Consider the following 22,308-nt stretch of genomic DNA (forward strand, 5'->3'; position numbering starts at 1 on the left):
AAGAAAAATATAGATAATGTTATACATATAAATAATTGCATTTATAAGTAACCACGTGTGACTTAGTGCATTTGTACATGTTTAGCGAAAATTTCTATAAGCAGATCGAAACAAAATTGCAGCATATCATGATGAATTGGGAACATTTTTCACTAATATACGAGGTATACACATATATAAGATCTTTTTTTTTTACAATCATCCTACGTACGAATGTAGTTCCAACATTACCTCCGACAATAATTATAATAGCGAAGAGACGAAAGATATCAAAGTGTGTAGGCAACAGTTGATTAAATATCTTGTATTTAATATCGATATCTTTCAAAATATCTCAAATCTTCTTACTCTCATACTCACGAAAGATATTTCCCCGTTCCTATACGACCGCATACGTACCGTATTTATTTTTATCATCGATACGCAATATCGCAACTCGAGACATAGACACCGACCCCATTGAGACAAATCGAATTCTATTTAATATAGAGATATATTGTATTTACATAAAATATTTACAATTTTAATTTTACAGCGGACAATGCTTTCTTGTCTTTTTCTTTCGACATTTGATTTACTTTCGACTTGACGTGACTTTTAACTTGGTCCTGTAGTTGGCTGAAGAACTTGCTCGAAGATTTCGTAACTTTGCCAATCGTCTCGTCCACCGTCGTAATATTCCTGTCTTTGCTCAATTTTTTCATCAGTAGAACGTTTTTGTCCTTTTTGTATTTTTTCTCTATTCCTGGCTTGATCGCATTTAATCGTTCTTTTCTTTCCCTATTTTTCTGTCGTTCCCTCTGCCTCAACTTTTTCCTTCGCCTGTCGCGTTTCATGTCGGTGACCGTGCGTTCCGATTTACCCATAACATCACCTCGTGGTTTTTCTTGGAAAATAAGAAATACGAATAAGCATTGCGATATCTTTTAATCGAATACGCCGAAGCGACGCAATCAACGTTTTCCGACAAATACCTCTAACTTCTTCGGGTGCCAATAAGGTAGCATCGCTGGTCGCTATCGGCGCTACTTCTTCCATATTGATAGCAGGCACGTTACTTATAATTTTAATTTCAGGTTGAGCCTACAAAGAAAAACGAACTTTGGCGTATTCCTTATCTGCTTAAAGAAAAAAAAAAAAAAAGAAAATACCTTACACAAGACCGATCGAAACGTCAAGTCCCGTATACGTACCGCTTTCGGAGTATAGTGGAAATTAGACAGTGCATCTAATTTGGAGAACAAAGAGTGCATCATCTCGCGAATTTCGACATGCGCTTTCGGTTCTTCTTCCTCTACTTCTTTGGCTTCCGGATTGGAGGCTTGTTTTTGCTTAAGATATTCGTTCTCATAAATTTGGGACAAGCTTTCTTTGCTCTTTTCCTGATTCAAGATCAACTTTTTCTTATATTCCAAAGGCGTTTCGACGGGTTTGAATTTCTTTTCCACGTCGTCCCACGCCTTGTCCTTTATTCGTTGCTTGATCAAATCCTCGAGTTTTAAAGTAGTCTGTTCCGTGATAATCGGAGCTGGCCTCGAGGTAACGTCGAACTCTACGTGTTCTTCCAATAAGGAATTCGGCGGTCTGAGAGCCGCGTTTACTTCTCCCTTCAATTGCCAAGGCTTTTCGGCGAGCGCTTCCTCTTCCAGTTCTCGAATCCTCAGTTGCAAGCGCTCTTGACGCGCTTCCAGGGAGGATTTAATTTCCAAATTCTTCTGTTTGTCATCTACTTTGTTCTCTAAGCTATCAGTTTCGTCCGAATCGTTCGTCAGATTGAACTTTACTCTTTTGGTAAAAGGTCTTAATTCCTTATCGTCTTTCTCAACGTCGGTATCTTCCAACTCGCTGTTGTCCAGCGATTCGTTGTCTTCATTTTCGTCGGTTCTATCAGCATCGTTACGAGAGGAAGATACTTTGTTGTCGTCGCCGTCGTCCTCGCTATTCGGATTGTCAAAAAAGTCTGCGTACTTGACAAATTTTGCATCTTCCGTCAAGTCGCATTCGTCTTCCGACAAATCGTTGAACAAATCAAGAGATTCTTCGTCAGATTCGTCCGATTCGTTCGCGTCTTTCTCGTTTTGCTTCTCCCTTCTATCCTCTTTGGTAAGATATTCGTCTAATTCTTGCAATTTAAAAAATTTATCGTCGACGATGGACTTTCTTTTGCGTTCCTTTATCCTCTTCGCCTTCTTCGAGCTACTCCACGACTCTCGTTCTTCGACCTTGGCTCGTCGTCGATCCACGCTCGATGCGCGCTCGGCTTTACCGTCCTGGTCTTCTCTCTCTACGGACTCGGGCTTGGTGGTGGAGATAGGTAACGTCAGCGTTTTGTTTCCGGCCAACAATTTGGAAACGCCGCTCAAAAAATGTATCAATTCTCCCTCGTTCTGTAACTCCAATTGTTGCCAAATTTGTTCCTCGTCGAAACCATCGGTCAATAACTCCGGCAACGCGTTCGTGCTCCTTCCCGTTTGTTCCTTCGTAAAGTCATAGAGTTGTTTCATAGTATTTTTGAAATTGACCGCAGCAGCATTCTGTACGCTTGATAGAAATAAATGCTCGATTAGTTTACGAGAGCGAGTTTTTACGTTGGTCGCAAATTAGTCGAATCGGTCGTACCTTAGAAATTCTTCGGGTTTCCGCGTGTTGTCGTCTATCGCAGATATGACGTTATTGAGAATTTTTGTTTGAGCCATCGTGGTATCGCGTCCGACACGATAAACTTCAAGTAACTGTTAAACTTTGTAAAAAAAGATAGGTTAGAAACATCGCGTGGCTACCTATAGGGGTTACAGCAAAAGCATAGAAACGTAACTTTGCCGTGCGCGTCGGCCGCGCTCGCCGTTTGCCCGCGATTGGCCGAAGGGCGTCTCTTTCGGCCAATAGAAAAGCGAGGGGACAAAACGATGGTAGCGACAGCGGCGAAATCTGGCGACGGCGAGAGGAAGGAGAACTGCGTCCACCGTGAAGTTGCGCCATGCGAGTCGTGCGAGTGATCTACGGTTTCTACGATTACTCGTATCGTTCCGTCGAATCGATTTATCACTTTCAACGTATCAACGGAGTATAATTTTCGTATAATATCAAGGTATCCGTAATATTCCGCGGTCTGTCTTGCGGTAGGACGGGGGAGCCTTAACGACTTAAAAAACAACACCGTCCTGCTATCTCGTGAACTTTTCATTCATATTTTTTGTACGCTTCGATCGTTTTTACGAACGACGGCAGGAAGCTCGTCTCTACGAAAGGAATCGCTCGGATAAGTCGCAACGTCGTGCGATTCGTTTCGACGAGGAATTGTTAGGGGAAATATATTCGTAAATATTGTTTCAGATAAAATCAAGACGAAGCTGTCGGTTCGCGTAGCCAGATGGCGCGGGTAGCACCAACGGACAATCGAAATGCGCGCCGTTGAGTACGAAAGTTGGAAGGGAGAGAAAAGGAGGGGAGTCTACCGGACAGGAAGAGAAGAGTCAAGTAGTGGGAATGGCAAGTCGGTCGAGCGGGCGAATACGAAAGCGACTCGGAGACATTGGCGCAGACCTCCTTAGTTCGGGCACGGTCGAGCACGCTAACGGATAGGCAAAATTGACGCAAGCACGCACGCAACACGCACGCACGCACGCACGCACGCGTCGTTCACCGCTGGATTCGTCCTCGTGCGTCTCCTATTTCGAACGAGTTTAGTAGCGGTATTCCGTATTCTGTGCGCGAGTGCCGTGATAAATCTTTCGGAAGGACGTGAAGATCGAGAGAAGCCGTACGAGGATTTGTGAAGTAATTCTCTTTTCTTTTCTCTCTCTCTCTCTCTCTCTCTCTGTCTCCCTCCCTCGATCTATCTCTCTCCGTCCGCCCCATCCTTTCTCTCTCTCTCCCCCCATCTCTCCTCGTCTCACGGGACTTCGATCGAGTCTTGAACGCTGGTGTTTCTTTCAAGTGCCTCCACCGGTTTTTGGGTTATCGAGGATTTCTTCTCCGTTCGGAAGCCAACGGACCGGATTTTTCGGATAAGATCGAGGCACGAGGAGCGAAGGTAAGAGTCGATCGAACGTTCCAATTTTCAACGCAACGACGAGATCTTCCTTCTTTCTCGCGGAAAAGCGAGTTCGCGTTAACCGATTTTGCTTGGAGTTTGCGTGCGCGCGCGCGCACGATACCCAATGGAATTCGACGTGTTCGGCCTTCCTCTCCTTCGGCGCTCCTTCGAAAGTCTCTCTCTCTCTCTCCCTCTCTCTCTCTTCTACGCCATTCGAATCGCGAAACGCGCGCGTCCGCGTTCTCTCTCTTTTTTTTCTCTCTATCGTGAGACTCTCGCAAGGACGAAGCTCGCGACGCGGTCGTAAACGCGGAAGGAAAAACACACACACATATATATATACATACACATATATCGTACGTGTGCGTGTATCACGTATACGTGAGTACGTAGACCGAGAGCCGAGTATAATTCGCGATCGTGTGTCTTAACCGGTAATAAGAGATTTCTTCACGCCTTCGACGATACGAGCAACTTTTCGAGATTTATTCGACAATCGTATCGGAGTAGGTACGTACGTGCCTTGTCGGGACTACACGCTTCGAAATTTATCGCTCTCAAACAGGTTGTATATAGCTACGCGCGTACGTTCGCGTTTGTAAGCGCGTCCTTTCTTCTCCTCTTTCTTTTTCATTTTTTCTTTCTTCCTCGTCGTCGAAGAAAAAGTCTCCTTCGCGTTTTCTTCGCGAAGAATTTTGACGTTGCATTTGCATTTCTAGAATCGCCGACGCACGAGCAAGGTTCTTTATCTTCTTCTTTTTCCCTCCCGTTAATCCGTTCTCCAACGGAGATCTCGAGAAAGAAGGAGAAAAAAGCGATAACGATTTGTACTCTTGAGATACACGTACGCGGACGAATTTTTCTAAAGGGAGAGATAAGAACGTCGAACGTCGCTTCGAAACGTCTTTATCGAGAGTACGCGTCGAAACAGCAGATAATAGTCCACGTCGTTGGATCCTACGATCCGAGTCGTTGGTTCGTTAAGGCGGTAATTCGAAAACGATCCTGAAAAGAGGAAAGCGGATCGTCTCTCTCTCTCTACTCGAGTTCCCCGTCGGCGATTATAACGGCCAGGCACGGTCTCGGGAGCGTGCCCGATATCGGAACGGTCGATCCTCTTTCCTCGCTTCTACCGCGCAAAATAATAATAATAATAATAATAATAACGATGACGACGATAATAACAAGGGTAATAAAAATAAAAATAATGATGACGAAGGTGACGATGACGAAAAATAAGACGAAGAGATCGGGGCGGAGACGCACGGATCGCAAATCGGAGATCTCGTTACGCGTCTCCGTCGGTCGAAAAATATCGGAAAGGCCAAACGCGCGTGTACGTACGCGTTATAGCCGAGTATGATAACGAGGTAGCTTACTAGGTATTTACCTACGCGAGAGCTAACGGAAGGCGATACGGAGCTGCGGAACGGGCGACGAGAGAACAACCGGAGAAGGGCTAATAAGGCCCTCCGGGGGTGCCATTGGAGTCGGACGAGGAGCGTAACTCTCTCTCTCTCTCTCTCTCTCTCAATGGACCTTTCTTTTCTCTCGAGGCCCTCGTAGACCGAGCCGAGTAGGAAAGTCGCGGGCTCGCGTACGAAGGATGAACTACGCGATCGCATCGAGCCGCCGCTTCGAAGTCGCTGGACCGCTCTCGGAACTCGTACGTGTGCGGTCATGGGGTCTCCTTCTTCTTATCGTCTCTGTCTCTCTCGTGCGCGCGCATTCCTTCTTTTTATACCTCGTTCTCTCCGTCCTCACCGTCGTCGAAGCGAGTCGCGAGAGATCCTTGCCTGGGAGTCCTGGGAGCCACCGCGAGAGCAACGAACGCTCGACTCGGGTTACGACGGGTCCGTCGATTTCGCGATTTACGGATCTCGGCGAAAAGCGAGCCGAGGGCTCGACCGTAAACCGTAAACCGTAAACCGTAAACCGATCGAAGCGAGCGCGAACGGTGCTTGCGCCGAAACGATTTCCCTTTTCCCGAGCTCGAGTCGAATCATTTCTATTATTAGACTATTATTAGTCGCGTCGCGACGATCTCTTCGAAGAAACTCGCGACTTCCTCTTGTTTTCGCGACGAGCTTGGAAAAAGATCGCTCGGCGTATTGCGCAAGAGAGTCGCGGAGGAGTATGTTTGCTCGGCCGATAGGTTATCTATTCTATCTCGGAATAATCGAATTTATGGCGAATTACGAGCGAGAGAGGCATCCCGTTCGCGCGTGTACGCGCGTTCGAGCCAAGTAGGCGAGCTTCGTACGGCGGTATGTGTGCCGTAACTGTACACGCGATTTGCGCTGCGTCGGTATACCGAAACGTCGCTAATAAACAACGAGTCGTTTTTTAAAGGATCGAACCGAATGGCGGAAATACGTACCGTTAGGACATCGGTAACGAAACGACGACGACGATTCGAGAGATCGAATATCCAATGGTACCCCGAGAAACGAATTACGTTCCTCCTTGCGGAGCGATCGTTCCGGCGTTAATCGCCCCGAGAGAACGACGATTTTCTCGCGGAGATAGTCGATCGTTCGGGCTTCCCTCTTCCGCTGAAACGGATCGCGATCGATCCGTCTCTCTTTCCTTCGTCCTTCCGCTCTTTCTCGCTTCGAAAACGTTCGCGGTTTACGGCCAGCGGTTACGAATAATCGGTACTTCGAATAAACTCGGCGCGGATAATCGGTGCTTCGATTTGACGACTTCAAATTAGGGAAGATGAAAGGAGCAACGAGGAGGAACGAGGAGCTTTGCGAGGCGACGAGCGAGCGCTACCGGATAAACGGAGCGCTATCGATCGATTTTTGGCACCGCGTCTTCGGTCGCGCGAACGACTCTCCCAAGATCTACGAATCGTCTTTGCCGGCCGTCGCGAGGCACGTAGAAAGGCCGCGTCGCGTGGCGAACCTACGAGGACACACGCTGGAATTTCGATTTTTCTCGTCGACTTTCTAGCTCGTCTGTGACGTCACGACGCGAGAGAGAACTATCGTCGAATGCATTACAACGCGAGGAACGTGAGAGCTCGCGCGTCTCCGGACGGGAACGACTCTCGCGACTCGGCTCGACTCGATTCGATTCGACTTCGATTCGTTGGTGGAAGAGACACCAGGCTGGAGAACGAAGAGAAATAGAAACAGGTGTTCTAGCTACGAGGAGAAGAGAGGGAGAGTGTAGGCAAACAGGTGCCTTCGCTTTCGTATAATCGTCTGGCGAATGTCTTTGGGATAATATCTATCGACGTTGTTTTTTCTTTTCTTTTCCAACGAACAACTTTTCCTTTTATTTCGCTTACGAGTAGGTAGCTGGGTAGATGGGTATATTCGAGATTCGAGGATCGATAGACGCTCGGTGGAATCTCGTTAGATACGCGCAAACTCTCTTGTACAAACACACGGATTACGTACCGCTTACCCGATGGACCCCGACCCGTCGTTCCACCGCGAGGAGAATCTCCTTGGACGATACGATCTTTCGAAGGATTCGCCACTTTCACTCCTAAGAGCTAAGCCGTCTCTAACCGCGATACGGAGTAACTCGCGAGCACCGTCCAACTCGTCGTCGTCGTCGTCGTCGACGAGGCTCGTTTAAGGTCCCTTGCGAGTACGCTCTCGGCGTAACGCAATCGAATTCATCTCCTCGCAAAAGTCACCGGAGAGAAGACGGATGTCTCCGTCGATCGTGAATCTTTTCGATTCACGAGCGCGCTTGATCGATCGCTCGTCCAAGACTTTTGCTTCGCAAACGAACGTCACGAGAGATGGTTGCTCTCCCTCTCTCGTCCCGATTACGTCGAATACGATTTCCCATTGTTCGTGCATCTCTCGTAAAAGAGTCTCTTGGAGAAAGAGAGAGATGACTCGTCGAAGCGACGTTTAAATTTGCCGCCTCGCGCTCCGGGCCACCTCCATTGTATTCGTATCCGGCGGGACGAATTTCGCGGGCGAACGCGAAACGAGCCGCGCGTTCCCTCGGCGCATAATGGAAAGATGGAAGAGGCCGAATGTGGCACGTGGGAGTATAAAGGCCATTAAGGCGAAATTTACAAAGGGCGTTTGCCGAGCGTTTAAGATGCCGCACGGAGATACGTCGACGCGCTCGTAACGCGTGTAATAATCTCTCTCTCTCTCTCTCTCCCCCCTCTCCGTTTTTATTCCCGGCTCGTTGCAGCGTTTCGTACGAAAAATTATTTCGAAACGTCGGTCCCTCTTTCTAAAAAATATAGATCCCGTTGAAAGGAGTGGATCTTCCCTCGATCGTATTTTTTTTTTTACCTTCTTTGTTCCCTCGGAAGAAACGAAAGGAGAGCTCGGCGCGAGGCATGGAATATCCATTCTTAACGCCGCTTTTGAACGACGCGAGTCTCAGAACCTGGCGTTTCGTTGCCCAATGTATTTCGTGAAAGTCGCTATTCCGCATTCTTAAGATGCGCACGGAAGAGCGCGCAGTGCGCGGAATGATTCATTCGCACGGCGTGGCGGCGTAATATGCCGCATTCGTTGCAGTAATTAAGCACGACGACTATCGTCCGAGCGAAATCGATGGGAAACGACTTGCGAGCTTTCGGTCCGAAGAGAAATGATTTACTTTCGACTCGATAAACTTTGCAAATCGCGTAACGCGTACGATCGTTTCCGCGTTTTTGACGCCAGGCGACGAAGTTGTTACTCATCCGATCGACGTTTCATCGAGTTACGCGGTGCAGATGACGAATCGAGGAGTGGAAGTCGATTCTTTTAAACGGTTACGTCAGTCCTAGATTACGCGAACGTACGCGTCTTCTTTTTTTGGTAATCGTCATTTTCATTTACGGGCATCGCCGCGACTCGAAGCCGTTCGTAAATCGTACAAACAGCGCCTTTTCTCCCTTCGCTCGTTCGACTCTTTGTCGTTCCTTAACTCGTTGTATCGCGCAACTTTACGCGTTCGGCCCGTCTTATCCGTGTCTTTCCAGCCGTTTTCAAATAAATTATCGGGTCCCGATGTAAATGCCGTGTCATGCTTCACTACCCCTCGGCTATTTCACGTAATTTATCTATCTCGATACACTCTGTTTCTTTCGTTAGATATACACATGGCACGTACGTAGATACGTAGGTTTATCTTGGAGCCGAAAGCGAGTCAATCGAAGAAAGCGTTCGATTTGAAAGACCGTGTAACATTTTTCAGCTCGTTCGTTTCTTTTCTCCTCTTTGTCGATCGTTCGCGAGCGACGCTTTTCAGGTTGGAATTTTCGGTCGTAAGATTATTTATGACTGGGTGGTTTTAGTACTAATTGAAAGTTTCCCTCCCTCTCCCCTCTCGTCGTCCAACTTCGTTCGTATCGTCGGTATCGAGATAAGGACATCGTTTCGTCGCTGTCACATCGTCGCCGAATGACAAGACAAATAAACCACAGCCGGCGTCATTAATTTGACACGAGTAAAAGTCAAGGAAAATTATCGCGAAAATTCCGCGAGACGTAACGCTTCTTCCTTTTCTTTTCTTTTCTCTTCTTTTTTTCTTTTTCTTCTTATCGACAATCGTAATAAGCGTTTTCCTGCAGTCGAACAGCGGGGTCGTTGTTACTTAAACGTACGCCCGCGGCACTCAAAGATTACGAGGTCAGTAATAAACGAGTCGTTTGTGCAAACGTTACGTCGGATTACTCTCTCAACTTTTTCATACGTTTCCCATTCTCTCGGGGCCTTCGCAAAGCGATTAAAAACGCATTAAAAGGCACGCTCGAGTAAACTTTGAAAAGCTCTCGCGGGAAATAAGTGCTAGAATTGAAATTCGTCGAGACTCGAATGTACGCGTGTTGTAACCCGTGAAACGAGGAAACAAATCGTCGAACTCTTAGAAACGCGGCATTAGAACGGACGCGTCGGGGAGCGGACGACACGCGTACGGTTTCGTTTCGTTTTCGAACGGTCGCGAGCCATCTGTGCCAAGCCGACCACGGATTTAGAGCAAAGTATACAAGGAACGAAACCGTTCCGTTCGTCGTCCTCGTTGCGCCGAAAGAGAATATCCTTGTTACTTCGATAAAATGGTTGTTTCCAAGCGATAAAGAGAACGTATTACGTAAAGTGCGGTAAACCGATATCGTCCTTATCTACGTGAGTCGATCCGACGGAACGAAATCGTATCTTAAATAAAGCGAACGTCTTGCGATTATGCGCGAGATCTCGATCGCAAGAAGATGTCGCAAGGAACTATCGACTCGGAAATTGCAACGACTCTCCGACTCCGGAATAACCTCGAATCGTCTTGCTTTCGAGCGATGAAAAGCCAGCCAGGAGTATCGACCGTAATAATTACGTTTTGCGAAGTGATGGACGAGCACCGAGGTGAAAGCTGAATATTAATTTCACGCTGGTACGACGACAGCGCCGGAGGTGTTGATTCTTCTTCGTTCGAGTCGACGGCAGGATTCCTCTTGGTTCGCTACATCGTTTCGAGGCGTAACGACGTTCGATTCTCGAGTTGTCCCTTAACCCTTCCTCCTCTCTCTTCGCCGATATCGCACGCTTCGTTAATCAGTTTCTCATCCCCCGCTTCTTTTATTACTCGCGCTAGAGAGGACATTGCGTCTCGACGTTGATCGAGCCTTTCGGGAAAACGGAGAGGCGGAGAGAAAGGACGGAAGGATCCGTTTTATCGAGAACGCGCGCGCGCGAGAGAGAGAGGGATCGGGGATTAGCCGTCGGTGTCAAAAATCTTGTTCCGCGCGAAGGACGCGAGAAACTTTTTCTATTCGCTCGCGATCTAGGACGGAAGTTTCTCGTCGACTCGTATCGGAGGCTGCGACAGATAGATGGCAAAAGAAAAAGAAAGCTCGAGTTAGACGCGCGTGTGTAGGATGTGTAGGTACGTACGATACGTATGTCAGATACGTAGATAGAATGTCGGTCCGAGGCCAAATATAGACGTGTCGTCATACGTTTTGAACTTGCAAGGCATACCCGGAGCATGTCGTCCCTCCTCTATCGCACGCAGATGTTTGTCTCTCTGCGTGTGCGCGCGGCCGGACGAATATGTTTGCCCGTGATATCAATGTCAACAGAAAGAACTCGTATACAGGGGTGAGAGAGAGAGAGAGAGAGAGAGACGTATTGTTAGGCTCTTCTTCTATCCTACGCGTCGTGCATCGTGCTACAGGACTGGAATTGATGCGAGCGCCGATAATAATACGGCTCCTATTTCGCTTTGGCGGCCGCACCGGTGCGGTCTTCTCGCTTCTCTCTCCCTCTTTCTCTCGTCTTTTTCGATGCGTTCACCGTATTTCCGGTGTAATTTCGCACTTCCTCGCGGCAACAATGTTACCTCGTTCGAACGGCATTTATCGGCAACGAACGCGACCTAGAAAAGAATTGGAAAGTTCGAACGTATATCTGTTCAATTTCTTTTCGAATTTCTTTTCGAGCGTACGAAATGCTAATATCGATACTTTTAGAAATAAAGAAGAATGGGGCCGAAGTCGACGAGCTTTCGAGGACGAGATTATTCAAAGAAGATACGCCCTTCGTTCGTCGACGATTCTCTTGAAATTAATCGACACCGTTCGATGGGACGAGTCCATTTCGATGCACCAATCGTGTTAATCCGATGCGATAAGAAGAGGGGGGGAAAGATCCGCTTCAAAGATAATAATTTATATTTTTATATATTGATATACACTTTGGTAATTTTCGTTAAGGCGCTTACACGCACCCATTAATGGATATAACCGTGATTCTCGCGTTTAATTAACGTACCATTTAGATTTATCGTTTTATAGCAAGGAAGCTAAGCGTTGCGAGCACCTTGTCATTATTATCGCGCTCGTTGAAGCAAACCGAACGAACCTGCAAAGTGTACTTAATAATCTAACTATTAGAAACGCTCGCGGCGAATTTCTTTGATTTCCTACCATCGTCGAAATCGAACGTTACGAACGAGTGTCTTTCGAGCATTGCGAATTAAAGATCTAGCGCTTGGATTTGGAGAAAAGCGTTTTCAATCGCGAGTACGCACTTAGAACTTTCGTAATGTAGATTAATCTAAATTCTAAGCTCGTCTTTCTCGGCTATTCGCTCTCATCCTCATTATCATTCGTCCGTCGGGACGTAATACACGTGGCGCCAAACATGTACTTCTACTAGAGTTTATCTACGAGTGTGCTTCTAGTCGACGTTCTGCTTCACTGACCTGGGATATTCCACGATTCAGAAAAAAAAAGATATTCAAGAAAACGAGAAAAAGAGAAATCTCTCTTCTTTTCGCTACGACCCGATGATATTCCGGGCTATAATTTATCATCGTCAACGACGACGCTATCGACGAAAGATAATGTAATATTAATTTATTCGGCGGCTTATATCGATCGATCGCCGTTTCGACCTTCTCTTCTATTTTTCGTCGGAAAAAGATTCTTCCTCTCGTTTATAGGTTCGTCATTAATAGAGTTTAGCGCGCTGCGCGAGTCTTTAAGCGTCGTCTCGTCGAGAGAATTGAATTAAACTAGTTACAGGCTCGACGATGGGACTATATAGACGAGATTTATCGTCCCTCGTTCTGCGTATTTCCGCGATGAAAAAAAGAAGAAGAAGATGAAAAGAAAAATTGGAACGTACGAGCAGCGGGATCGCGAACCGCTCCGCTCGTTCGTTCGATCGCATTGAAGTAGAAAAATGCAACGATAAAAAGCGCACGTACTACGAATGCATGTAGGTATTTGGTAGGCGAGACGGAGATTGTTAATCTTTCGAATAAGCAGTGACAACGTGAAATCGTAAAACGAGCTCGTTGCAACGTCTCCCTACATCCTCTACGCATACCTGCGTGCATATACGGCAAGGGTTCATTCATTTGATATCCGTCGACGGTAGGCCTAACAATTATTCGTCACACGCGATAATATGTGAAATATTTTTATTTCAATCCCTCGGAAACGATCCAACGATTTGTCCCACGCCAATGGCCGTCGCACATAGGTACGTGATTCTTTTGAACGGCGATATACGCATACTCGCGCACAAGAGTGTTACATAGTCCTATCCGTGATAAGAGCACCGTCAGTCGGTGGTCTTTGGCTGCCAACGAACCAGTTGCGCGTTACCGTTCGTCGTAGCATAAAGTTCGTCCTCTCTAAGCCTTTTACGGTCGTACCGAAAAGATCGGCGATGATATTTCTTCGAATGGGAACGTACGAGAAAGTTTTTTGAGCTACCGCGTTAAGCAGTCTTCGTATCGTCAAGATGGCTTACAACAATTATTACACTTATTACGGTAAATCTTTGCCTTTTTCTCTTTCTATCGTTGCGAGAACCGATATGGCCGATAAACTGATAATTTCTACGAGAAAATCAAACTCGATCCTCTTCTTTATCGCTCGCACGTCAAAACGGCAAAATAATAGGATTTTCCGTAAAATAATAGGATTAGTCGGTTATATCGTCGATTCTAAGCCAGATCGAAGATTAAGTACGATCTACCGACTTCGACGAAAGATTTCGTAACGACCACACCTGTACATTATTACTCGTCGTCGGCGTGCGAAGAGATAAGAGAGGAGAGAATTTTCTGTTTTGTAAAACGGTCGGGCCTTCTTGTATACGACACACGTACGTACGTACGTACGTATGTAGGTACAATACGTGTCCTTGGGGGAATAGCGATTCACGATCATTGCCGTCGTTCTCTGCTCTTCGCGAAGAAGGAAATGGCAAAAATTCGTTATATCGATGCGATAAGGGAGGAGAGAGAGAGAGAGAGAAAGCGTGCTTCTCGAAACGTCACGCTCGAAGAATTTGCCATACGTGTCTTACAATCGTATTACGTGCTTTCCGTCGACTAGAAACACTCGCGTGTATACATAGATACATTATATCGGGCGGTGGCCGGTTAAGTGCTCTAATCAAATCTACGGTGTCGTTCGCTCCTCGTCATTGTTTCTAACGTTTGTGTAGCACTCTTTAGAGGGTCACTCGACACCCAGGATATATCGCGAATCCGACACCATCGAACCCGTTTATTTTTTTTTAATCGAGCCGATATCGTGCATTTTTTCAAGTAAGTGGTATATTCTTTGCGACAATAAGCGTTGCTTTTCTCCGCGATTATTTGTTTCTTAACGCGTAAAAATGAAATTGTTCTTCGAAGCGCGATACGACGAACACGCATCGATACGATTAACACGCATCGATAAGGCAAAACATGAAAAAAGAAAAAGCATTTCGAGGAAGACGGGGAAAGCTCGTTTCGATCGTGCACTCAAGAGCAAGTTTAGCGATTAAACTACTTTCGAAATTATTCTCCACCTCTCTCTTTTTTCTTTTTTTTGTATATAGACGGCCTGGCAAAATATTTCGATCGTAAAGTCGATGTTCTTGCAACGATTTATCAACGAGACGATTTTCATTTTCCAAAAAAGAAAAGGAAGAGAGAAACGAAGTCGTTTGCTTTTTTCATTCTGGTTTGACGCGGACGATTTGCCTTTGCATTAGCGCGGAAAAAGAATAAATCTAAAAATAGGAATTATCGTTGTGTCGTCGAGTTAATCTCGTCCTCGCAAGCTTGTAAATCGAGATTTACAGAGCCACTCGAGTCTGTGCTCTATGTGACGCAACGCAAGCCAAACAACCGAATATGGATGTTCCTTTTTTGCTTTTTGTAGAAGACATCGGTTACGTTAGAGGCAAAAAGTCTTATCTACGTTGGCGGGATAGCGACTCGGTGAGATCAATGAATTCATTCATAGTCTCATTCGTTTATTTTTTTTCCTTTCGAAATAACTTCCCAGACGTTGCTCGTTGTTAGTTAAGAAGAACCGTGGAAAGTGAAAAAAAGGGAGACGAGATGTTCGTTCGGTTTCAAAGTGTCGCATAGTTTAGCGCAGAAGCGACCACTGGCTCGACATTTTTCGCGTGATATCTTATCACCTCGTACAGATAAAAGGAAAGTCGATACGTCATCCTCTTTTTAACCCTTTTGCGCATTCGCGATTCGACGACGTAGCATAATTTCTAACCTCGGCGATCTAACGAATTGTAAAATGATCTCTAACGAATGGCAAATGCGTACATCGGCTCGTAGCTTTGGGATTAGACGTCTTTACGACGTGCGATTATACATTGTTGCCTACGTAATAATCGAGATTGCATTAACTCGCGCATACCAGTCGCACCGATTCACTCGATAAGCGGTAATTAAACGCTCCATCGGGGACGGCTTTCGCTATTCATGGAGTTTAGATTCGAGCGACGTGTTCGCGCGAGTGCCGAGATAATAAAAGGTCGTCGTCGCTGTGCCGCTATATCGTACGAGAACGACTCCTTTGCACGCGAGCTCTTTACGTGAGTAGCTCGCAATTAAGACTCTTGTGCGTTTTCCAATGAAACGGGAAGAAATAAATATTATTTTCCGTTTCATTCCCCGCGAGATAATTCTCGAATAGCTCGTCGAGGAGCGATGAAACGACGAGATATCTCGAAAGAACGTCATTATTCAAATCCTGACGGTTTAGGGACAGCAGGATAGAATCGCATTGAGACTCGGAGGCTGGAAAACGTAGAATATATTTTAAAGGAGCGGACTCGAATAGAAGGGGCCGGTGTCGAAGGAGGAGACGCTACCCCGACAATGGCTTCTTTTCTCCTTTAGAAGTAAATAAAAGCAAGCGCGAAAGACTCGTAGCAGCGAGGACCGAGTCGACGGACATTGGAGCGAGGAACTGCAACGCCAGCACTAGCGAGCAGCTCGTTTCTTGTCAGTCTCGTGACTTGGCAAGATTATTGTCCTCGCTTATTGTCACTGCCATTCTGTGTACTCGCGTCGCCGTGCTCTCCCTGTCATAAAGTTTTTCTTAAGGTCTCTCCTTCTCTTTCTCTTCCTCTCTCTCTCTCTCTCTCTCTCGCATGGACCACGGCGTGCAGCGTGAACGTGAATGCGAAAGCAAATTGCCTATTTGATTCAGCGTCTACAAAAGGGCCGGTGGTGGCTACCAGCGAGATTGCCTCTCGCCGCTTCTCGTCTTTTCCTTTTCCCCTTTATCTTTCTCCTCCTCCTCCTCCTCCTCCTCCTCCTCGTCCAGCTTGCTCCTCCAGCCCTCTCGCTTCTTCAGCTCTTTCTTACAGAAGCACAAGTCGTCATTTTCGTCGTCGTTGTAATCAAGCACGTGGGAAAATATTTGCGCGTCATAACGAGCATGTAACGCTTCGCTCTTCGCTGAATTATTCACGCTTGTCGCGAAGGTGCTTGTAGCGCGAAAGGGAGCAGAGAGAGAGAGAGATCGAACATTCCCAATTCCTACCCTAGCGTTAGGTAAAAAAGGTCTCGTTTCCGTTTTAGGATAAAAATAGAGATAGCCGAGCCGCTATCGTAGAACTCGTTTACAAAACCGTTCTATTTTAGGTCATTTTCCTCTCTCCGACGTTACGGAGAAATCGCCGTATCCTGTCGGCGTCGTTGATTTACTCGTAGCACACCCCTGTAGATTTCATCTGGAAAACATTTAGAACCCCGATCCCGTGTTTTTGCCCCTACGGAAAAGTTTTTTCTAACGAGTGGGAAATGTTTGTTTCAGGGGCGCAGTATGAGCCCCGATCTGGGCACGGCGCCGTACCCCAAGGAAGACCTAACAACTTCGAGTATCTCCCCACGTATCCACCGCCGAGAGTCGACAGATACAGGGGTGGTCCGATTATACAGAAGAGAATGACTCAGAGGGAGGACGTTCTCAAGTTCGAGCAGGGCCGTATAAAGGCCCTGCAAGAGGAACGTCTGCATATTCAGAAGAAGACGTTTACAAAATGGATAAATTCCTTCCTCTTGAAGGTGATTATACTCGTGCGCTTGTTTTTGCCTACTCGAGTCGAGTGCGTCACTCGACTCAAATGACTTTAGCTGGGACAAATAGAGAAAACAAACTTACGAAATAATCGACGTTTCAGGCTCGCATGGAAGTGGACGATCTGTTCACGGACCTTGCGGATGGGAAAAAATTACTTAAACTGCTGGAAATAATTTCGGGGGAAAGATTGGCCAAGCCCAACAACGGTCGTATGCGAGTGCACAAGATCGAGAACGTGAACAAGTCGTTGGCTTTTCTCCATACAAAGGTAAGTTCGTTTATTTTTGTACTGGTCGTTTTCAGTTTTCGTCGGGCCTCGGATTCCCGGGACGTCAAAGATCTCGACGCTTCTCGAAGCAAAGTCCCCCCAAGAAGCCGCGCAACTTCTACTCCCCACGTGAATGGCCTCTATATACTTGCCTGGCTTATGACATAACAGTTTTATCTACACCGACACGCGTACACGTACGTGGTTGGATGTACGTAGAAAAGCATAAACGTATTTGGAGTGAAAGAAGGAGAGAGAGGAAGAGAGAGAGAGAGAGAGAAAAGGACGGTTGCGTATCGTCAGCTTAGTCTGGGTCGAGTCGGAAACCGGACGAGAGAATATAAAGTCGAGTCGAGGCGAGAGACCACCGTAAGACAAGTAGACAGCACATTGACCGACCGAACGTTAAACGATGGACATCGATTTACCGTCCCTTCGGACGGAACGAAAGCAAAAAAAAATCCCTTGCTAGATTCTTCTCTTACCGGAAGTCTCGTTAGGATTCTTCTTTCTCGTCCGTCTTTATTCTCTTCCTGCAATGATCTCGTTCGATCTTTCGTCTCATTTTTCTCGCGATATCACGCGTCGAGTATAATTTAGGGCTCGTCCGTCCGATAAATTTCTAATATAATAACCGGCAAACGTTCGATTAAATATAAAACATTTCGACGAGCTTCGACGGTCGTCTCGGTCAACTAAGACGAGACACATAGCGAAGGCATCTATCGCGATTCGAGCGTAAAGAAAAAGAAATCGGCTCGCTTGGGAAGGCGCTTTCTTCCGTGAAAGCATTCCCGTCGAGCGTAAAAATATTCTCCCGTGGTGATGCGGCTACGATCAATGACCCGTATACGCTAGGTAAATAATTTATGACGAATAATAATCGATCGACGAGCCTCTCGTATTACCGACGTTTCTATTCCGACGGAATTCGATTACTTACCTCGAACCGATACGCCTAACCAAGTTAGGCTTCGAAGCGACGCGCGAAAACAAAAACTGCAGTTCCTTTCGCCGTCTGGTTTTTCCTTTATCGGAGAAAAGTAGGAAATAGCGAGTGGAAAGCCTCGCGTATCTCTCTTCGATGCTACTTGCGTGCTCCTGGATGCTCTTCTCCATTAAAGGCTCTGACACAGGTGTGCGTCGATCCGCGTCGGCATTACAAAGAAACTTTTTCTTTCGTACTAAACGAATAAGATTAAATTGACGCGAAGCATCGATGTAAATTCTATTTATAATGTCGTTCGTTAAAAAGCACGAAATCTTTTATTGAAATCCTCAACCGTTTTTAAGTACGATCCGTCTTCCTTGTCGTGTTTTACGATCGACGACAACTTTGTCCACAATCGCGAATAGTTGTGAACTATTTCGTGTACGACGGATCGGCTGATTCTCACAGATATTTCACTCACTCTCCTGTCTTTTTTTTTCCTGCGCGCTCGAGTCGCGTAGTCGGCGGTGACGATTCAAAATTCGATCGAGCGAAAGAATAACGTCGATTCCGCTTCCGTGCAAAAGTACGTGTCAAAGTAGTCAACGAGAAAAATGTCGATCGACTTAAAAAAGTATCTAAAAATAAACTCAGCCGCGAGCTTCCTTGGATCCCTTTGAATAAGTATTTGGAAAGTATGAATATTTCCAATACGCTTAACGTATATCGCGTCTATTCAATTCCCGGCGCCTGCAAAACATCGATATTTAACCGAGAAAAGCATACAAACGAAATCGATTTGTAGGAATGAGCAGGTGCCGAGTGAAAGTCGCTGACCGATAGACCACAGTCTTTACGCGTTGCACGCTCTTTCGCATCGCTTTCGTTACTCGATGTTATTGGCAAATTTTCCTAAATTTTTGACAGCACGATCGAAGCTAATACATTTACACGTCAACAAAATTCCACGTACTTATCGTTCGAATGTATCATCTCTTGGACGGTCATGTTTTTCGAAATATCTCGCGAGACCGCAGGTGGGTATCGTCGGTCCAGAGAAAGATAGAAGAAGGACACGAAGGGCACCGTAAGAGGCGAAAAGGAGAAGCAAGAAGGAGAGACAAGGAACCGAATGGACTCCAAAGGAAACGTGAGAGAAGAAAAGGAAAGGAGAGATAGAAGGGAGTGAGAGAGAGAGAGAGAGAGAGGTCACCGACCGAGGCGAAACTTGCTAGACCGTGAGTGCCGCAGATGTGAAATGAAACCAGACGGCACATACATCGACTATTCGCGATCGTTGAGTGTTAGACAATGGTGTTTAGACTGACCACTCGAGCACGCTAAAAGGAGGCCCGGTTAAAGCATTTTTTGTTTTCTTTCATAACTCGAACGAGAAGATTCGAGAATCGTCGATCGATCTCGTCGTTCGAACGAAACCAGTCTTCCTAGAAACTCTCGCAAAGGATTTCAATGCTTCGAAATATACTTTTCGATATTCCGAAATCTCTTTTGTAACGATATCGTTGATGTCAAAGACGTGCGTTTCTCTCTAAACAAAGATCGCGAGGAGGACTCTCGTAAATATCGAATAAAACCTGTTTCGAGTGACGAATATGAAGGAAGAAGAAGAGGAAGAAGAGAAAAAGAAACATCGGGTGAAAGCGAGAAGCGCGTAACTTTCCTCGTGTTCTTACGAGATCGTTGATGGTCGCGCAGTCACAAAGGAAACCCATAGAAAAGCGGAAATTTGCCACTTTGCTCTCGAGGAATTCGTGTTATTTAATAAAGCGATAAAGCGAGGCCAAAAGAAAGGAGCGATAACCCTTGAGTCGCTTCGATGACAATAAAATAGGAGCAACGCGCAGTTGTTTATCGACGATGTTCTCGTCGATCTCACGTCCCTTATCCTAGTTAACCATAAAAATGAACGGATGACGGCATTGTTTATACGGTAGAAGTCGTCTCTAATTAGAGGAATGATTGCGCGGTGCAAAGATCGACTCGCGACAATGCGAAATTTATTATCTCTTCTAACGAGCTCCGTCGTCGACGTCGTTTCGCAACGACTCGCAATGGGTGAAAATTGAAAAACACTGAGAATAAAGAGTGAAATTATCGATCGATATTCGACAAGACGCCGTTAGGGACAAGGCACGTGCACGTTGCGATATCGTGAATGGTTATGGAGTACAAGGTTGAACAGCGTCATCGGTGATGCCGCAAGGAGAATCGCGGATCCAAAAGGAAACGAAGAGAAAGAGAGGGGGGGAGGGAGATGGAAGGTTATGGAACAGCGGAGAAGCCCGTTAGAAAGACGTTCGCGTAAGGTCCTCCTTTGCCTTTACGCTCGCTCGCCGTAGACACGCAGCTGCAGGCCGTTGCTTCTCGGTTCTCCTCTCGGTTGGGAATTAAGAAATAAACGGCAGAACGTAAGAAGGAGTCGTCTTATTCTTTTCCTTCCTTTTCTCGGCTCGTCGTTCGCGTGGCTCCGATTCACATTCCTAGTCCTCGCAAGAACGTACGTGGTTCGGTCGTGCGCGAAACGACGACGTAGAAAAACCGCTACGCGGCTCGGCTTTTAAAGAGATAAAGACGGTTGAACTGGAAAGGTGCACGTGGAAAGGAGAGAAATGGTGCGAGAGAGGGAGGGTCACGGGGGGATAGCGCAGCCCGTTGCAAACGACCTGTACTTTCCTGATTTAAGGCGCGCTGCACCGAAACTAAAGAGGTACTCGTGGTATCGCGCGCTGAAACGCCATAAAATTCTTCTTAATCTCGGTCTCGCGCGTTAACGCGCGTGCCTGTCGGCGATCCCTCGTTCTTCCTTCTTCCTTCTCTTCTCTGTTTTTTCTTTTCTTTTCCCGAACGTATCTACGCGTGTAATCGCACGTAACGTTCGATCTTCTCGAAACGAAAGCTCGTAGAAGCGTAGAAAGAACGAGAGAGAGAGAGAGAGAGAGAGAGAGAGAGAGCGCGCGGTCGAACGGTCAATGCGCGCACGTGCACGTTCGCCTCTCGGTCGATCCAGTGAACGTTCGACGTAGGAGTCGCATTCCACGCTAAATGCATTAGGAATGCTATTCCCATTCCTTCGACTTGGCGAACCTCGATGCGTACACGGACCGTGTATTTAAGGCGAGCCTTAACCCGTCGATTCGCGGCACGCGCAACAGAACGCATAACGCGCAAAATAGGAAAGATCGGACGAGACGAGTAGGGGGATGGATGGATGGATGGATGGAAGGTTCGCAAAACGGTGCAAATACGGCGACACGCTTATCCTTCGTTTTCGGGCGCAAGACGCAACGACCGGTGTACCGTATTCTCGCGGTTTACGATGCAGCCCGAGGCTCATTCATTATTCATACGTCGGCGAAGCTCGACTTTTAACGTGAGTGCACGCGGTTTGGCACGATGGAAATTCAAAGGTCGATCCTGCGACGTCTAACGTCGAAAGGTAGGAATCCGTTCTGCGTAGGTTGTCGTCTCCTCAAAAATGTACGATCCGCGCCGGACAAATACGAAACCTGTACGGGGAGAAAAACGGCAAATAATTCGTTAACGTCGATGGATTTATAATCGCATCGTTTAAACGATTACAACGTACGACTCGACGGGGAACGGACGATCTCTCATTAGCCTCTCGTGGATCGTCCCGATAATCGAGGAGAATGAATCATGACTCTCCTGGCTCCGGCCGCTTTTTCATCGTCGACAAATTGCCAGCGATACGTCTTATCGATCGTCCGCCAAAGGACCACGCGTTCCTCTCGAAGCTCGTTTCTTCGAAGAAGAAAAAGAAGCGAGCGAGTATCGATTTTGTTCGCGCAACGCGAAGACGAGGTCGGGACTAACGAAATCGTTCTTTCGAGGGCTCGAGGTAGAGATCGTAATTCGCGATCGATTCACGCGAGCCCGCGTTATCTCGAATTCTCGAGACGGACGACTCGATCGCTCGATGCGATCGCGCGTTATGCTTTTGGGAGGAGAGAAGAAAGAGAACCTACCCGTTCTATCAGTCGCTTCGCGTTTTCTTTAACTCTCATCGGTTTGCCATTCTTCCTCGCTCTCGTCGTTCGTCCCTTTATATCCGATCGGGTAGGGGAGGGGGAAGAAGCAGCGGAAACTCGAAAATATCGACCATCGCGGAAATCGTTTGTCCGTGCTCGGTGATTTCTTGAAAAAGTCTCTTTCCACCGGCGAGGAAACGGTTCCGGTGTGGGCACTCCACTAGCGGTGCTTCATCATGGAATCAA

At 46.8% G+C, this 22,308-nt stretch overlaps 2 protein-coding genes across 10 annotated transcripts in view; one reads left to right on the plus strand and one right to left on the minus strand.

The window, feature by feature from the left end:
- Positions 1-474: 474 nt before the first annotated feature.
- On the minus strand, positions 475-6,103 carry LOC127066032 (U3 small nucleolar ribonucleoprotein protein MPP10). 3 transcript variants are annotated; one of them, XM_050999242.1, is made up of 5 exons: positions 5,781-6,103; positions 2,620-2,740; positions 1,194-2,541; positions 975-1,083; positions 475-886 (listed from the first exon to the last, which is right to left on the minus strand). In XM_050999242.1, the coding sequence occupies exons 2-5, from the start codon at positions 2,694-2,696 to the stop codon at positions 516-518; spliced, it is 1,905 nt and encodes a 634-aa protein (XP_050855199.1). In that variant the 5' UTR covers positions 2,697-2,740; positions 5,781-6,103; the 3' UTR covers positions 475-515. The 3 variants fall into 3 exon arrangements, with proteins under 3 accessions (XP_050855199.1, XP_050855198.1, XP_050855200.1); XM_050999241.1 differs by lacking the exon at positions 5,781-6,103 and having other exon boundaries at positions 2,620-2,803; XM_050999243.1 differs by lacking the exon at positions 5,781-6,103 and having other exon boundaries at positions 1,194-2,534; positions 2,620-2,759.
- The window catches only part of LOC127066027 (spectrin beta chain, non-erythrocytic 1), a 37,177-nt gene continuing 18,073 nt past the window's right edge, over positions 3,205-22,308 (plus strand). For 2 of the 7 annotated variants that reach the window (XM_050999213.1, XM_050999215.1), the window contains exons 1-3: positions 9,686-13,291; positions 16,587-16,837; positions 16,954-17,121. In XM_050999213.1, coding sequence (XP_050855170.1) covers positions 13,261-13,291; positions 16,587-16,837; positions 16,954-17,121 — 450 coding nt within the window. In that variant the 5' untranslated portion in view covers positions 9,686-13,260. Of the gene's footprint in view, positions 3,778-3,937; positions 4,034-9,685; positions 13,292-13,345; positions 14,075-16,586; positions 16,838-16,953; positions 17,122-22,308 lie in introns of those variants that run through there. The other 5 variants (XM_050999214.1, XM_050999216.1, XM_050999218.1 and 2 more) reach the window with 4 other exon arrangements.

This window comes from Vespula vulgaris, chromosome 9, assembly GCF_905475345.1.
Source record: "Vespula vulgaris chromosome 9, iyVesVulg1.1, whole genome shotgun sequence".
Taxonomy (NCBI): domain Eukaryota; kingdom Metazoa; phylum Arthropoda; class Insecta; order Hymenoptera; family Vespidae; genus Vespula; species Vespula vulgaris.

Excerpts from the sequence above, each read along its gene's own strand:
- LOC127066032 (XM_050999242.1), bottom strand. The coding sequence starts at position 2,696 with ATGGCTCAAACAAAAATTCTCAATAACGTCATATCTGCGATAGACGAC. Across the intron at positions 1,084-1,193 it reads TCCACTATACTCCGAAAGCG|GCTCAACCTGAAATTAAAAT; the intron begins GTACGTATACGG and ends TTTTCTTTGTAG. Across the intron at positions 887-974 it reads GGCACCCGAAGAAGTTAGAG|AAAAACCACGAGGTGATGTT; the intron begins GTATTTGTCGGA and ends TTATTTTCCAAG.